Source organism: Branchiostoma lanceolatum, chromosome 3, assembly GCF_035083965.1.
Source record: "Branchiostoma lanceolatum isolate klBraLanc5 chromosome 3, klBraLanc5.hap2, whole genome shotgun sequence".
Taxonomy (NCBI): domain Eukaryota; kingdom Metazoa; phylum Chordata; class Leptocardii; order Amphioxiformes; family Branchiostomatidae; genus Branchiostoma; species Branchiostoma lanceolatum.
This window is the reverse complement of record NC_089724.1, coordinates 21,839,075-21,856,464: the sequence shown is the minus strand read 5'-3', so window position 1 is coordinate 21,856,464 and position 17,390 is coordinate 21,839,075. Positions and strand designations below refer to the sequence as shown.

The 17,390-nt window shown below is 40.5% G+C and overlaps 1 protein-coding gene across 1 annotated transcript; it reads right to left on the bottom strand.

The window, feature by feature from the left end:
• Positions 1-143: 143 nt before the first annotated feature.
• On the bottom strand, positions 144-17,340 carry LOC136431038 (probable ATP-dependent RNA helicase DHX34). Its single transcript, XM_066422228.1, has 29 exons — positions 17,229-17,340; positions 16,035-16,719; positions 15,572-15,801; positions 15,183-15,265; positions 14,682-14,819; positions 14,231-14,420; positions 13,807-13,874; positions 13,175-13,324; positions 12,482-12,535; positions 12,094-12,165; positions 11,381-11,536; positions 11,079-11,186; positions 10,727-10,823; positions 10,128-10,275; positions 9,782-9,848; positions 9,178-9,285; positions 8,565-8,651; positions 7,227-7,301; positions 6,685-6,798; positions 6,111-6,260; positions 5,742-5,905; positions 5,319-5,397; positions 4,921-5,063; positions 4,438-4,548; positions 3,810-3,931; positions 3,308-3,490; positions 2,257-2,362; positions 1,563-1,702; positions 144-1,149 (listed from the first exon to the last, which is right to left on the bottom strand). The coding sequence occupies exons 2-29, from the start codon at positions 16,598-16,600 to the stop codon at positions 974-976; spliced, it is 3,885 nt and encodes a 1,294-aa protein (XP_066278325.1). The 5' UTR covers positions 16,601-16,719; positions 17,229-17,340; the 3' UTR covers positions 144-973.
• Positions 17,341-17,390: the final 50 nt, after the last annotated feature.

Sequence of the window (17,390 nt, the reverse complement as noted above, 5' to 3'; positions counted from 1 at the left end):
CAGAATCACAGGAGTAAAGATGACCAATGATATTTTTGCAATAACTTTATATGATACTGGATTATGAGTGCTCGATATATTGTGCATGCATTACAGCTTAGAAAAGTTATTACCTAATAAGTTTACATCACCATAAACACTGGTCAGGTATATACAACTGATAAGACAGTTTATTTACACAATGTACACAGTGTTTCATAACAGCTTAAAGGTTGTTTATGACCTTAGGGCCACAGTTCATTATATTAGAACAAAGGTGAGGGCCAAATAGCTCCATGACCTTCTGAACATTTGAGACAATATAAACCTGTACATTTCGGAGTGAAAGAAATGGGAGGGGGGATCTCCCTTGCAGTTTCTTAGTTGACATGGGCTCCTCCTAAGCTCCATCCTAAACAATATTCCTGCAAGGAACCCTGTGTCTGTTAACAAAGTCTTGCTGGAAATGTAAAGGTCAGAGGCGAATAAAGTGAATAAAAAGTTAAGAACATTTTCAATACCAGTAGTTACTCAACGTGATGATTTGTTAATTATGCTAGTTACATATGATCTCCAGATAAAATGTTTAATGCTGTGGTCTCTGAATAAGATTTTTTTATTCTCTTCTTTACAACTTGGTATGAGCTGTCCCATAACTGGTTAACACCTGGTGCAGTAGGCCAGGCAAAGTTGACTTCAGTTTATAGTTGATATGAACACCAGCACTAAAGTTGGCCTGCTTTTCATTAAAAAACAGTTTGTTCCTTCCAACAGATAAGCATCAATTTGATAGTGTTATCTTGCACAGAAGTGCTATATTACACACAACATAGTTTACATAACGTAGCACAGTATGTTTGTGTTAATCCCTGAGATCATAAACTGCACCACTGCTCAAGTCTCACAAAGACAGCCACAAGGACCAAAATTTAGATCATGTGGTAGAGCCTTCCCCCATGGAGGCAGTTTGTGAGTGAGTTCTCCTGTGTTTAAGTCATGTGGTAAAGCCTTCCCCTGTGGAGGCAGCTTGAGAGTGAGTCTTCCTGTGTTTCAGGATCTCAGTGTTTGTGAAGGAGAACTCCTGCTGGCAGGTGGTGCAGAAGTAAGGCTTCCTCAGCCTCTCCAGGCTGGACGGGCCGCTCTGCTGTTTGGGCTCATCAACAGACACGTCTGGGTAAAACAAAGGAAAGAAACATTACACATAGAAGAAGCAAGGAGCTTGCACCTGTGCTGGTTACACGGGCAGGAAGGCATGTTAACAAAAACAGTGATCGGTCATATTACTACTACAGCAGGTGTCTATTGTTTATTCGTTATATGTACGATTATCTAAAATCAATATGAAATACAGGACAAAAACATGCAGGGGGGTTTGGCAGAAGCCTATGTGAATGATGATGTGAATGCTTTAAGTTATATAATATTATAACATGTACATTTTTATCCATAGTTATATAATGCTTTAAGTTATATAATGAAACTAAAAATTAACAAAAGAAATGTTATAAATTATACCATAAATCCTCTACATGGATCAGGAGTTAGTTACACAATTATGAAAACAAATGACACATGATCATCACCTTGTTTCTTCTGACACTGGTCCTCGTGCTGTAGCCTCTCCAGCACAGTGACTGCCATGTCCACCTGGCAGGTGGGGCAGGTCCAGCTGTTCCGCAGGTGCGCCATGAAGCTGTGGACCGACATTCCATCATCCTGCAGGCTGGGTGGAGACATACAAAACCATGAGAAAGCTTGACCATGCATTCACTACAGGTTTTTTTCTTATAATCTATTTCCCACTGATAAAAACAATTCATACATGTACATGTACATACATCTAACATATTACATTATGATTGTGCTGGGGAGGGTGAATACCAATAAGGTCTATAAGAGTCCTTCCCAAAGTTTCTGGTATAACAAAGGATTAACGATACTAACTAAAGGTGAAGAAGAAAAAAGTGTAGACAGTAATGTAATAACATTTTGCACTTTTAAAAGTGTTAGACAAAAAAGTAGCCGTATGACACAATGTGACATAGCGAAGATTCTGAATGTGTGTCTATGCCTTTACCAAGGGTCTCTTTGAATACAGAAATTAATCTTTTATCTTAGAGAGGTTTACAACCAAAATATTCCCTTTCTCTAGTCTAACTCAAACAGTTTGACATGGCACAAATGCATACTGAGGGACAAATGAACACCACAAGGATGGCTTCAGTATAGTCAATTGTCTATCAAACATGTAGCTGATAGTAAGATTTCACAGCTCACCAGTTGTAGGTTAGGTAGTCGTTGATCTGTACACCACCTTTGGTCGGGTGGGGTCTGCACTCACCGGAAAACAGCGATGGCACAGGCTCAGTTGCTGAGGAACCTACTGTGAAATAAAATTTAATATTCCCTTTAAACACACACATACTATGTGGTTAAGAATCCCATGTTCTAATTTCTCTAATGCCATTTGAGAGAGGAAAGAGTAAATCTCAAACCAGTATTTTGCCCAGTAATGTAGGGAATCAACTTTGTTTGAATTTTCCCATTATAGGTGATCTGCTGTGGGTCAGTTCACTATTCAGGTGGAGTGACTTTTGTTTGATATCTTATCAATCTATGTACGTGCACATGCAGTTTTATCATGTACATAGTACTGCTTATTTTCACTGCAACTGTCTTATTGTTGTTACCAAGCTATAAGATCACGTTCCATTTTCTTTCCCACCCGTCTCATTGTTATTTTCTAACACTGTACTTGCCTCGGAAAGCTGCTAACTATTGTGTTTTTTCTTATCAAGGTGCATCTTGTGACCTATCATGGCTGCTTCCACTGACAAAGTTCACTCTGTGGCATTTAAACCCATCATAACAGCTGAAATAATCTCATGGCCCTGGGGTCAAATCCCAAACAAAGGCCAATGATGTCACTGTGCCTAAAATCAATATATCTCGCTGAAAAAGAGCTGACTGAATCAAAATATACCAAACAGCAGCCATGGACAATGTCAACATCTCTGACACAGTCAACAATTTTCCCCATCATAGCTGTGTGTCAATGAGAACGCTCACAGCCCATGTTACTGTAAATGCATTTAAGTTCTTGTGGTTTTTATTTCGCGCTAAGGCAAAAATGGAGTGTTCGCGGTGGTTTTAAGTTCGCCGCAGCTAGCGCAATAGTCACATACTGCTACAATATTGGATAAAAATTGCTTGGATTGGTGAAACGGTCGCCGCAAAAACCGTGAACATAAAACTACCGCGAACATTTCTGCATTTAGAGTATTTTGCAAAACTCATATTTTGAGAAGAAGGATGATCAAGTCCAAACCTTCCAGCAGTCCCACAAACAGGTTCTTGATCTCCGAGTTGCCGAGCCTCCTGATGGAGTACTCCACATCACTGCTCAGGAACTCGGTCAGCTTGTTGGCCAGCACCTTCTCCAGCTTCCTCGCCTTCCTGCTGGTGTCATCTTCATCCTCATCATCGTCATCCTTCTGTCTCTTACTCGACTCTGACAGGAACAAAGAAACTGTTAGAATTCAGAAAAAGTCTGAGAAATTATAGTTACATTTAATGTATAATGAAAGTAGGATTTAACAAAGATTATGTTAGACTTATTCTTAAGTTGTTCCACAACATTGTATGATCCTGTTGTTTCATGGAATTCACACCAAGAATAGACTGAAAATTCATCTAACTTGAGCAGTGAAGATCGAGAGAAAGAGAGACAGACAAAATCTATCTAGGACAGTGTAGAAATGTAGCACCAACATTTATCACAATAAATTATTATTGAACACTATGGAAATTTGGAAAAGCATTTGAGTCACCCTGTAGCCTGAGCCCCAGCAGTTTGGCCCACGTGGCACGCAGCTGGATGACTGAGGACAGCAGGAGTTGGGCAGCCTCAGATTCATCAAAGGTCAGCTCCAACCAGTAGTCAGACACTATCCTGGACAGAAGGGGAACCCAGATTATACATGTATCTACTTAGTATTCTGTGCCTGTCTAATCTACAAATGTCACATACCAGCACTGCATAATCAGTTAGATGAATGTGATGGGTCGCCTGTTATATTGGATGACATCCACTCTACAATTAGTAGTTCTATAAATAGAGATCAAAATTTTCGAACATATACAGCATAAGAATGAAACTTCTTTGAAAATAGCTAAGAAGTGAACCATTATTGCTCATTGTTGTACTGACTTGTGAGGCATCTGTACAATCTAGGGCAAGTCAGCAATCAAGAATTTCTGCTACCAACAACATGACACAGAGTGTTCATTTGTGTATGCTGACGTAGGGTACCATACAAGACATATCCCTTGTATAATCCCGCAAGAACATATGCACAAGAACACACGATGACTGAACCAGTGAGCTGAATTTCAGATATCGAGAACTGAACCAGTTATGTACAACTTCAGATCTTGAGAACTGAACCAGCACACTACCTTGTGCAGTCCTGGTTGGTGTCCAGACAGTGTGCGTACAGCATCAGGGTCTGCAGGGCAGGGATCCGCATAGTGTTCACAAGGTACGGCTTGTTGGTCTCCAGTAGGGAACTACAAAGGATGCAGAAAGATCAGGGGCGATAATCATATCAATAAAAAAATCTAATCCTGCTTCATATAAGGGACATTGAAATGAAGCAGGACAAAATATTCTCTTCTGTAAGATAATTATAAAATGGAAAAAATCAAGATTTCATTGAGACAGACTAAAAGCACTATAATTGTGAAAAGCTAAGCAGAAATGTCCCTTGACATTAAAAGTAACAGCCATTCATCCATTCACCAAATCCTTAATATGAAGCAAAATACATGATTATTAATTAGCAAAAACTACATTGTACATGGAGTGGACTTGCGTGAAGAATTTTAGGAGACACTGCTTTGCGCTCTTTTGCACCTTATGACTTAAGACAGACGACTCACGTGTAAGCCAGCAGCTGATGTTTACTGCTGACTTGTCCCTTGAGCTGTGCCACGCCCTGTTTCCCCTCTGTGTGTGGCAGTTGGAGGGGCTCAGGGTTGGTACAGAACACACCCGTGGGGTGGAGCACAACAAACTGTTTCGACTGGAAGTGAGAAGGAAGAATGTAACATGAGTTTCTCTAGTATGGTATGCATTAACTCAGGGTTATTCAATCTTAAAAATCAAGAACGGGTAAACATTCAAATTTTTCATGTTGTTCTGTCTTATCTTACTTCATACCATCTTCCTGAAAGTCTTTAAATGTTGACAACATGTTCCAAGAAGCCATCATATCAACATGTACTGAAATTTACTACAAACTATTAAAAACAAAATGGAAGTTTGATCTATGGCTCACTTTAGTATGGAAGACTTGCTCAGAGTCTCTCCTGTAAGTGTTGCAGTCATCTGCTATGGCAACCAAGGGGTACAGGCCACTGGAACATGGGGGAAAGCGCTTGAATTAAAAACTTGAATGTTTGTATGATTTATGTACTGCTATTAGCATTGATATACGTCTAAGATCTCCTTTGAGGTGTACAACAAGAAAATTAGCTAATATATAAAATTACTGTGTAAAAATACCATACATACACAGGGAATGAGAAGGTAAATACTCCTACTCAACATATTCCACACAGATGAGTTGAGGATAAGCAGACTTGTAACAGGATATCATCACTTTCTTTACTTCAGCCAATAAGTATGGATAGAGTGACCCCCATAACTTCCTTTTCTAGACCTTAGAATGTCAGCAAAGTGACCTTGTGGCCCCCCTGACCTGCAGAGCACGACCTTGAGGAGAAGGACGTCACGGAGGGTGAAGCTGCGCGTCTGATTGGACGTTTCCTGAAGCTGGTTCAGGTCGTGTTTCAGCTTGAACTCAATGTCCTTAATGTCAACCTCGTCATCATCATCGTCATCTCCACCACTCAGTTCTATGTCCTGTACGGCATGGGGTCAAAATTGTGGTTTTGAATTTCAGCTCTTCAGGGTTATTGTAAAGTTATGTACCTCATGATGTGTTATACTGTGGCTTTGTTCTAAAACATGTATCTCTAAATCAAGCAATTCACTGACAGTTCCTGTCATTCAGAAAAGGATGAGAATTTTCTATGCACTAACTACGTGATACTGTCTCCAGACTTACCTCATGTTCTAACTTGAGGACCTTCCTCTTCCTGGGCCCCTTGTCGTGTTTCCTCTTCAGCTCCTGCAGCCTCCTCCTCTCCCCATGTCTCTTCCTCCTCTCCTCCTCACGGTAGTAACAATCCTTCTCACCCTCCAGCAGACCATGGCCCTGGATAGCAAACAACACAATCAGCTACAGAAGAAAATATTCTGTGGATACTGTTTCCGTTACAATACTTCAGGCTTTGTGCCTATATTTACAAAAAACATACAGAAATTAGGTTCCTGTTCTGGAAAGTTTGTATTAACTGCCAGAATTTATTCATGTAGGGGCCAGTTTGATCTAGTGTCATGTGTGGAATTTGTTAGAAAACTTTCAACAGAACTTTGAACTGAATATGTAGGGCTAATGTGTGACATTAGTCTTTGAAGATAAGCTTCTGATCATACCAGTGTATGGAACATAAAGGACATTGAATGTTTAATGTATGTTTAGTGTATCACAAAGTCATGCACTGTATCTTAAGTACCAAACACCACCAATATCCATGCCTTCTTCCCTCCCAAAATCTCAACAGTTCTCCCCACCCCACCTTCAGTAAGTCCTTGAACTGCTCCTTCAGTTTGACCATCTCGTAGAACCTCTGCTCCTCCAGTCCCCTCCTCCGGCACCATTTCCTGGACGAGTTCCGCCCCCCTGCCTTCACCTGGAGGGAAAATAAAACATCTAAACATCCAAATACATACTGTCTATGTGAACTATGTGTAGGTGTAAAATCCGGCCTTGGAAAAGTAATATTAATGAAGTGTTACTGGTCCTAGGTCGGTAGGTTACAATAAGGGATTATCTTTTTTTACATTTCTGACACTTGTATGTCTAATACCATATGTTACAGTAATTGATATACAGATATAAACATTGTATGAGCAGAAGTATATTGATAAACTGAACAAAGAAGTACAATTTTTACTACAAATTCTTAAATCAACTCTTATTCTTTAATCACGATTTTTATCTGTTAACAGAGTGTGAAATAGAGGAAGTCTGTTTTAAATTTCATCACTTATATAGCATAGCTTGTTGTCATGCTAATAAAGATGATCATTCACACAAACAGAAGAAAAATCTTCAAACCTGAATCCACTCATCAAATGCATTCAGCAGAGTGAAGGGGTCTCCGTGGTCCGACTCAAGGGGTTTTCGAGCATGCTATAAAGAAATTGAGTCAGTATCATAATGGTAAAACCACTCTTTTCATTAGACATTATTACTAACAATTGATTTTTTGTATTATTTGCATTTGGGCGGTAGGCCTTGACTTCTGGAACAATACTTCGGTGATTGAATTTGAAGCTGAAGATTGAAGCTGAAGATTGAAAAGAAGTGACATACGCATATACATTTTATGCTTCTCCTTGAATACAAACATGCTTCTCCTCAACTTTGATGAAAGCAAGGGCACACCATCATATCTATGGAGTTAGAGACTCCTAAATCTAGCTAATTCTATATTTTATTCACATTTTTTAGACAATGTAGTTACAACTGTAGCAGTCTGTCAGTAAGTAGTAGTAACTAAATGCATATTCAAATATGTTCAAAATCCTTATTATTTTTCTCGCCCTGTCTGTGTCGAAATTTGCACTTTATCACTTAGTACCCTTTTCCATACCCATTACTAAATATGTGCTGACTAGGATATCTTATCGACTGGCCAACTACGTGCCACCTGACACATCAAATACGCAGATAACATCAGCCTGGAGAGATAGCAGCTGCCCCCTCTGTTTGCCGTGTAAACTGGCTACCCTGTTTACGCGGCAGGAGGTCCTGCATACATCAACCTTTAATGTTTGCTGTTAGATAAGAGTTTTAAAATTAAATTCCAGTTCTCAGCAGCGAACTTTAATCTTGTCTCTGGGCTGATCACAATTAAAGTCCAGAATGGCTTCTGGAGGGGGTCAATCAGGACCCGACATGTCTGACACAAGGTCATCTGAAGGTCAGCACTACATGTCAGCCTTACACAAAAGTCATGACAACTATATGTAGAATGTTCACTTGAAGGATCATCTGTGTTGGTAGCAGTCATTAGTTTCTGAATCAAAGTTGGACTGCAATTGCCAACACAAAAATTGGACTTACCCAAGTTTTCAGAAGCAGTGGATTGTTCATTCCTTGACAAAGACTGGAGCTGATCAGTCAAAAATTTGGGTAAGTCAATTTCTGCGTTGGAAATTGCAGTTCAACTTTGATTCAGAGTACATATAAAATGATTATCTTTGTTTCACAAATGAAACATCAGGTGTTTTTTGATGTGGTCTTCTAACAAGTTGAACATATATGAACATTAAGATTTCCAAGCCATTCACTCGCATGTACAGTTAGTTCAAAAGACATTTGGCCCTTCTGACAGAGGTAAAACGTTTTATTGGGAGTATAATTATGCTATTAAGAATGTGGAGACATTACCATGGCATCTGGATTGGTGCGTGCTGATTGGTGGAAGGGAGACTGCACACTTAGGGCTGCTGCTATGGATAACACGGGGTCGATGACCTGACATGGGGGAAAACATCAGATGATGTACATGAAGACATGTAGAGAGTGTGAGGAAACTTTTTCACAGTTCAAGTTTTGAACTGTGAAACTTCAAATGTCACTCGATAACACACATGACAGGATTTGTTTCATTACGAGGGAACAAATCAATTCCTGAAATATCTCCAAAGGTAGACAAGTACTAGTATCTCTCTATCTAATCTCATGATATTCCTCTTAGCTAACGTATATGACAAACATGGATTTCATTGCCATATTGTATTACATGTATGTACTATTCTTCTTTTTGTAACATTATGTACATTCTTTTTTTGTGCATTCTCTGTCTGATGTTGTAAGTTCTGTTTTGGTGACACTTATAAAAGTCTGTGTATATTTGAAATGATGATTGTATTTTCTGAAATATGTAAAGTAAATCTCTTAAAACCAAACATGGTTTTGGTATATAGTTGCCTTATAAAGTTTAACAAATATATTAGTAGTAAATAGTCGGACCGACAGTGAAGACACCAGTTATACTCACATGGAACACGGTTCCCATAATAAGCATCTTGCCAATCACCACATCTACCGGTAGCCGAGCCAACATCCGACCAATGGGAGTCAACGTCTCTTCCTCTGTCAAGGCCCCCTGCAGATTCAAACACCCTTAATTTTCTATCAAGTACTTTGATTGGACAACAAAGTATCAAACATTACAGTACTGTAGATCACTCTATATAGCCAATCAGTATAAAGGACAAGACACATTTTTCAACATCCTAAAATTCATCATCTGATTCAAAACCATGGCTGATAACAGCACACAAGCAAATCTGCTTGGGACTAATGGTAGTAGCACCAGTAGGGACTGAAATGTAACAATATTTTTTGTCATCATTTACTGAAAATTAGTTACCATATGCATGTATGTTACTTTTACTACTATGCTCTATCATTATCATATACATTATGATGTCTAGAAATGTAACTCTACATGTACTTAGTATGTAGCAGACCAGGAAGAAATGTTCGAATTTAGTAAAAATGCCAGGACTGGTCAACTTAAGTAGGTTCTTCTATCATTTTGACTCTTTTGCAAAACCCATTCTTCAACATGATTCCCCTGGTCCTTCCCTAACACATACCTGTTCTTTAAGGAAAGCCACAGAGTTCTCAATACTGGACATAGCGGGGGGCTCAATGAAAGGAAACCTGAAAAACGAGAAAAGAGTTCAGAACAGTGCATATACTGATTACAGACCAACGTTAATCTACCAAATTTTTCACTGTTTTGGAATTCAAAGCTATTTTAGGCATGAAATGCCCACCTTTACCTTGAATTGAAGGTTGAATTCGAACTGGAATGCATTTACAGTAGTTGCAAGCTGAAAATGAAAGCGCTAGCGGGTCAAAAATTCAGGCTGCAATTCTACAAGCCAAAGCATGGATGCAGTGTCTAGAGTCAAACTAACTGCAGAAATGCGGCCTTACTTCCTGGGGTCGCGGAGCCCCATGGAGATCATCTGTAGGAGGGTGGAGTCCAGCGGCACTCGCTGGATCTCAGGGGTGGCGTACTCCTGGAAGTTGTCGTAGTCTGACTCGTCATACATACGGAAGCAGACTCCTGGGCCGGTACGTCCTGTAGAGAAGGAAAGGTACAGGTGTAGTTATCTATTCTGGTTTAGATGGAAGAAATATTTCTTTCTCTTTGTCAGATATTTTTAAGTACAGGATAACATAGTGTCCTATTACATTTTGTACATCGATGAATGTTAGACATCCAGGTACAAAATGTGATTAAGGTACGACAAATTACTCAAGTTACTCAAGCATATCATATCCAGTTGCTTGAGTACATGTAACTGCTATTTGCTGCATATAGTGTCCTATTAATCAAAATCTGATTTATCAGGCAAGTGTCCATTGCAATTTTTTTATTGTTTGTGATCACTCACCTAAAGGTACATGTATGTCCTAAGTCATTTATCAAAGACTAGTAGTACAGACAGTACTCAAAATCAGCTTCGTATGATAAGTGGATAAATTTATGTCAAAAATTACAAGATTGTAGTTGTAGCATCCTCTCATACCTGCCCTGCCCTTTCTCTGCTCCGCGCTTGCTCGGCTGATCCAGAACTCCTGAAGACGCTGCATCTTAGCACCCGGGTCATAACTCATCTCCTTCACCTGGGTGAGACATGATAAAATCAAGGCTAACCCTACTGTTTCTCAGAAAAAAAACTACTAGCTGTTTCTAAGGAAAGAATTCTACTGTTTCTCAGAAACAAAGCCTACTGTTCCTCAAAAAACATTCTATAAGTATATGTATATGAAAAAAAATTATAAGGTCTCTCAGAAAAAATGCTACAAATCAACTGTTTCACACAATAAAATCCTAATGTTTCTTTAAAAACAATACTGTTTATTGTATACTAAACGTACCTTCCCTGAGTCACTTATAAACCTGACACCGTCGATTGTGATGGAGGTTTCAGCGATATTTGTGGACACGATGCACTTCCGCACACCATCAGGGGCGATGTCAAACACCTGAAAAAATATGCAAAACAGCATGAAACATCACAGCATGCCCTGTGAATGAAACATTTAAAAAATGACAGCACCCCCTACTACCAACTGACAGCACTGCATGTACATAAGGAAATACAAAATTTACCAATTTAAGAAAGAACATATATTCCGCACAAACTAGAGTCATGAACTAAACCTCCATCCAACCCTACCTTGTCCTGTTCCTCTATGGACAGCGTGCTGTGCAGGGGCAGCACGATCCAGCGCTTGGTCTGCTGTGCGTACAGCCGGGCAGCCTCCACCACTGCCGTGATCTCCGACATTCCGCTCAGGAAAATCAGCAGGTCTCCTCGCTCGGCCGCAGGGTACTGTGGCAGGAATAGGGGAAGAATGAGGGATCAAACAGCTCTGGTTGATAACAACACTCGTCTCCCATCAACTGTAGTGTGGCATCAGGAGTAAAACATACATGTAGTAGACCTAACAGTTTTACTTACTGTAAATTCATACGTCATTGTGGTGATCTAATTTTGAAGCAGGAGGGGAAAGGGGATTTTCATGATGTTTTAAGTTTGTAGTTGAAAAAATTGTGCAGTACAGTAGTATACAATGGAAATGCTTATTCACAGTGTCGTGGTGGAAAGGTCATCACAAAAAACGTCAAAAAACCACCACGAGCATTTCAAGAGTTACAGTTGTGCATCTATCAATATTTTTCATTCAGAATGCCAACAGACATCACACTATTTTTCAATGGTGATGGGCTTGCTTGTAGGGGTTTGAAGCCCATGATGCTAATTTTCATTGTTAAACCTGTCATTTTAAGCTTTAACTTAGAAAAAATACTTTCAAGTCATTAACTCCATCCCAGGACACAGGGACGGTTCCTGGAGACAGCCATGTTCCGGGGTAAGACATTCCTCACCTTGTGGTCGATCCTCTGCATTACCCTCAGGTAAGGTCGGGGGTCAAGTCTCTCTGACTTGCTGGTCTGCTCCTGGGGCAGAAAAACATTGTTTCAACACAGCACATCCATTCAACATAACAAAAGAAACAGGACTCCCAACTCTGAACAAGACAAGGATTTCTGGTCCATCACCTTCACTTACCATCATGTCATTCATGTCAATGACTTATTATATAATAAGTGACTTCCTTGGTTACGGCATGAACACCGCCATTTCTTAGCATGACATGATAATTGTTAGAGGTCTTGTTTTAATTACAGATGAATAGTTATTGTTTTGTTTCAATGAATGGTACACAAACACAGCGACACTCCACATTGAAAACTTGCTGTCGAGCAGTCCTACCTCCTGTTTGATGGGGAGATACTCCAGCTGGATAGGGTACAGTCTGCCGGGGACCTGGGGTACACATTGGGGACAGGATTTGTGATTGCATTCATTTTTTTGTCATTTACTCATCAAGAAGACATTGTAACTTCATAGGTGTGAAAAGTTAAGCGTTGAGGTACTGCTACATCAATACTGTATATCATGAAACATACGCAGTGGAGATATGTTTGTGATCACACGGGGTTCTAAGTTGTATCACACGGGCTTCCATACAATATTTAGAATGCATTTCAAGCACGCCGGTTGCGCCGCCGTCGAAAATTCGAATACCGGATTTGGAGGTTGGAATCAATATTGTTACAGATTTTTGTTCGAGGACACAAAACTCCCTCAGCTTCTGGCGCATTCCGGATTGAAATGTGTGTTTTCTCGGGTGGGTATGACAAAAATAAAATACAACATGGTGAATTCCGCATCACCCTCGGTCCCAGCCCTCCCGCTGGTCGGATCGCCCACGGCTGTGTTGTATTCTATATGTATACTATTGTACAATCAGTACCTCTGCCCTATAGCCTACAAAAATATCTACATTGTTGGTGCACTGGTGCACCCGCAGTCAAAAATGAGGTGCACAGCTCCAATTCTAAGTGCACAAAGGTGCAAATTTTTTGTATATTCTTTAGCCCTGTACAGTCTTCCTGGCCTGACCTGAATGACGGGGGCTCCGTGGAAGTACCCTGCGAACAGTTTGATGTTGATGGTGGCGGACATGAGCACCATCTTCAGGTCGTCCCGCGCCCGCAGCAGGGCTCGCAGCACGCCCAGCAGGAAGTCACCGTTCAGGTGCCGCTCATGGACCTGCAAGGGTGCAGACATGAGAACAACTGCTAGGTGGCAGCATTGTACAACATTTACTAGTATGTAATGTTATTTTCAGGGAGAATGATTTCAATTTGATCACGAGTACATATACAATGTAATGAATCATATAGTCTCCAACCAGACCCAATAGATTGCAAAGACCGTATCCAACTGGAAGAAGGAGCTTATAGTGCGTTGGCTATGAAAACTCCTTCTGCCTGTTGGATACGGTCTTTGCCAACCCGTAGGTCTGCTTGGAGACTAAATCATATCCAATGGTCAAATTCATTGACAACATTTTGAATGCTAAATGGGCAATGGGCATGGGTATTGTGTATGCTTTGGAACCTTTCAATTGGTAACTTTTCCCCAAATCCCATTCTCAATAACATCTTTCCCCTCCTGACTGATGATGTAAACAGTTAAATCACTTGCTGACAGCATAGAGAATAGGAAAGCCAGTATATAAACCTCCTTACTTCATCCAGGACTATGACGCTGTACTGGGACAGGGTCGGATCAGTCGTCACCTGTCTCAGCAGCAGGCCTGCACAGACACAACCAAACAGTCAGAACAGTTCAAACTTCTCTGATTGTCTGAGGTAGGGATATTTTCAATGTTGTCATACGACAAGTGATTTTATCAGATAATATAACACATGTAGTATACATAGGAAAATCCATTAAAGAATGTCTAGACTTAAGAAATTCCTCAAATGATTGTAAATTAAAGCTCATTCTCATCTCATACTACACACCCTTGTATTACTAGTATATAGGTGTAGATTAGCCTCATGAAACTGTAGTTATGTACCAGTAGACGCCATACTTTGTACCTTGTACACTTGTTTTGCAATAAGGACATTTATTATTATATTATAACAGTGGATCACAAGAAATCACCTTCAGTGAGAAACAGGATCCTGGTCGAGGCTGTCTTACTCCCCTCAAACCTGACCTGGTACGCGACCTCTGACCCGTACTCGTTCAGGGTCTCGTAGCCGACACGCTTGGCGAGAGAGATGCAGGCGATGCGGCGCGGCTGGGTGCAGGCGATACAGGTGAAGCCAGCAGACATGAGATACTGGGGAACCTGGGGTACAACAACAAGACACACATCAGTAAGCATGCCTAATATACTGTCTACCTGAAGAAGTTACAGCCTTCAGTTGCAAATTTTAGTTACGAATTACTTACGATTCAAGTCTGCAATATTCGACTAATCACCATATAGCTTTAAGGTACAAATGTAGACACCTCTACAGTCTAGCTATGGGGCCAAGTGACCTTTTGCTGCAGTGACCTCAGTACACCCTGATTGCCTAATATAAGCAAAGTTGTGTCCTCGTCTCACCTGAGTAGACTTCCCACAGCCGGTATCCCCAGCCACCACCACCACTCGGTGCTGCCGGACCGCCTGCACAATCTGGTCCCTGTACTGGTGGATGGGCAGGCTGGCCTGGTCGTGCCGCAGCTTAGCAAGCTTCTGCAGCTGTGCACACAGACAAGTGGTCAATGCCAAATAACAATAAATTACTCAAGCAACCAAGCAGGTTATATAGAACCTCCTTGAAGCAACTGAATGAAATTTGGAAACGGTAAGACGTTTCAGACAGCATCTGCTGTCTTTCGTTGGTGATGGATGCTGTCTGAATTGTCTGACCGTTTCCAAATTTTATCCAGTTGTTGAGGAACTATCATTTGGCGTATCTTATCTTATCTTATTACCTGGATGTCTAACCTTCATCAAAGTGGTCAATGTCTGCACCATGGGCCTGTGGACTTAATAGTGTTACACTTATCATTATATCTTAATCTTAGTAACTCTACAATCTGAAATAAGTGTTTAAGTTACCTTCTGTTTCTGACAGAAGTCAATGTAGTGGAGTAAGGCCAGGCGGAACTCTACCACTCTGCTGGGGGTCAGGTCCTCGTCGTCTGGAAGGATAGGAAAAGGAAAAGTTCACCAAGGTCAAATTGGAGACATTCTGATTATAACGGCAAAATACAATATCAGCAGTCCTATGCTTCTACTGGCTCTTTGTTATTGTTACATGTTGAACTTAATTCATATGGAACAAAATATTATTTGATTCAGTTGCCAAATCACAAAGAACAACTACATGTACAGACATGTAACAAAAAGATGCATTTATTATTATTACTTGATTTCATAATCTGAAATTCCATTGGACTTTCAAGACAAAGCTGAAACAAACTGTAACAGAGGCATGCAATCCTCACCGTTGGTCCTTGAGCCTGTCCTTAAGTACTTCAGTTTTTCCTCCACATCCTTGGTCTTGATGGAGAAGTTGATTCTGTACCTTTTGTCGTATTTCTCGGGCAGACCCAGTGTTTTCTGCTGCGGAGGGCTGTGGCGTGACCTGGCCGGTCTCTGGTCACCTGACTTCTTCCTCTGGAACTTACAGTATCGATGGAAGAACTTCCAGAAGTCATCATACTCCGGGGTTCCCCTGGGAGACAGAAGTCATGAAAAATGTACTCTACAATAGTGATAACTGCCAGTCTCATATAAACTATATACACACTGTACCTTGAAGCATATGATGAAATCATGAAATGCAGAATTGGTACAACACGTTCACAATATCAATCTAGAGAAACAGGTGAATTATATCTAAATTTAATTGCAAATTTGTTAACTTTTTATCTGATAAATGACGCATTGCATTCAAACTGTACATACCTGACAATAAAATCCTCGTCACGAAAGAAGATCTTATTAAGAGTTGACCTGTACTCCTCCCAGTTAAACTCCCACATCTCCTGACGGTCCCACTCCTCCTCCTCCTCCTCCTCCTTCTCCTGCTCTCTCATTCCCTCCGTTCTACCATGCTTGTCCCTGGGTTTCACATCCTCTCTCGTCATGTCAGGTCTATCATGCACATGCTTTCCTCTGTACGTTTCTTTGTCTTTCTCTCCTAATCCCTCAGTTTTCCTGTGCTTGTCCCTGTATACGTATTTCTCAGCATCTTGCTCCCTCCTTCTGTCACTTCTACCATGCTTGTTTCTGTATCCTTCATCTGAACCGGCCTTCTTTCTGTCTTTTGAGTGAACCTCATGAGAACACGAGGCCTCCTGTGCCTTCTGACTTCTTCTTGTTTCATCATTTCCTCTCGACTGGTGTCGTTCGTCACATCTGTGATGTTTCCTCCTCCTATGATCGTCATCTCTTGAACCTTTACTATCCTTATTCTTTCTGGAGTATTCCATTTCCTCCTGCCCATGTCTGTGGTGTCTTTTATCACTCATATTTTAGTTTTGTGTTCAATTATTGCATGTAGCTCTTAGAGTCACCTTTCACTATATATTCACTAAAGCATCAAGTCAGCATGACGAAGACAGAGTTGAAGTCTATATTTGGTCTGATTCTGGGAGGGGCATAAGAAACAGTTCATTCAGAGCAAAGCAATACAAACAGAAAGTTAACCAGGTTTACATTTTCTTTCTCTTATGGACCATCCGCGTCAGGATAAACATGACACTATCTATATTTAATTCTTTATTATTATCATTATTGACAATCCATTGGATGTTATTGCCACTATCAGACACTCTTCTGCTGTACACAGGACGTGAAAGTAAACTATTCCGAGGCCTTGTACAGTGCAGTGTATGTAACTTACAGTGTCATCTACTAGTATATCTTCAATTTGAAGAAAACTTACTTACATCATCAATAGATGGGGGAGGGGTAGTAGGGGAGGGGGGCATGGAAGAAAATTCGGTGCCGCCGCCAACAAACATATTTCACTTGGTAAACAGCATTATCAAATTACGTCAAGAGTTAACCTCACTCTGTCCTTTATCTTCTAAGTAACGAAAACATTTTACGAAGCGTGTGTCAGGCATAGAACACTACCCAACATCTTCAACTTACCTGTGGATGCAGCTGCATGGGACAGCTGATGACAATATGGTACAACAGCGGTTCCTAGCGGAATGATCACAAAGTGCAGTAGTCTATCTTGTTTAACGATAGAGCGACATCTAGCGAAATAAAAACAAAATGCACAATAATTCCGAATGTTTACTTTTCACT

Coding starts and splice junctions, on each gene's coding strand:
- LOC136431038 (XM_066422228.1), bottom strand. CDS start 16,600: ATGAGTGATAAAAGACACCACAGACATGGGCAGGAGGAAATGGAATAC. Junction 10,824..11,078: donor TTATAAGTGACTCAGGGAAG/GTACGTTTAGTA, acceptor TGTCTCACCCAG/GTGAAGGAGATGAGTTATGA. Junction 1,150..1,562: donor CCAGTGTCAGAAGAAACAAG/GTGATGATCATG, acceptor TGTTTTACCCAG/ACGTGTCTGTTGATGAGCCC.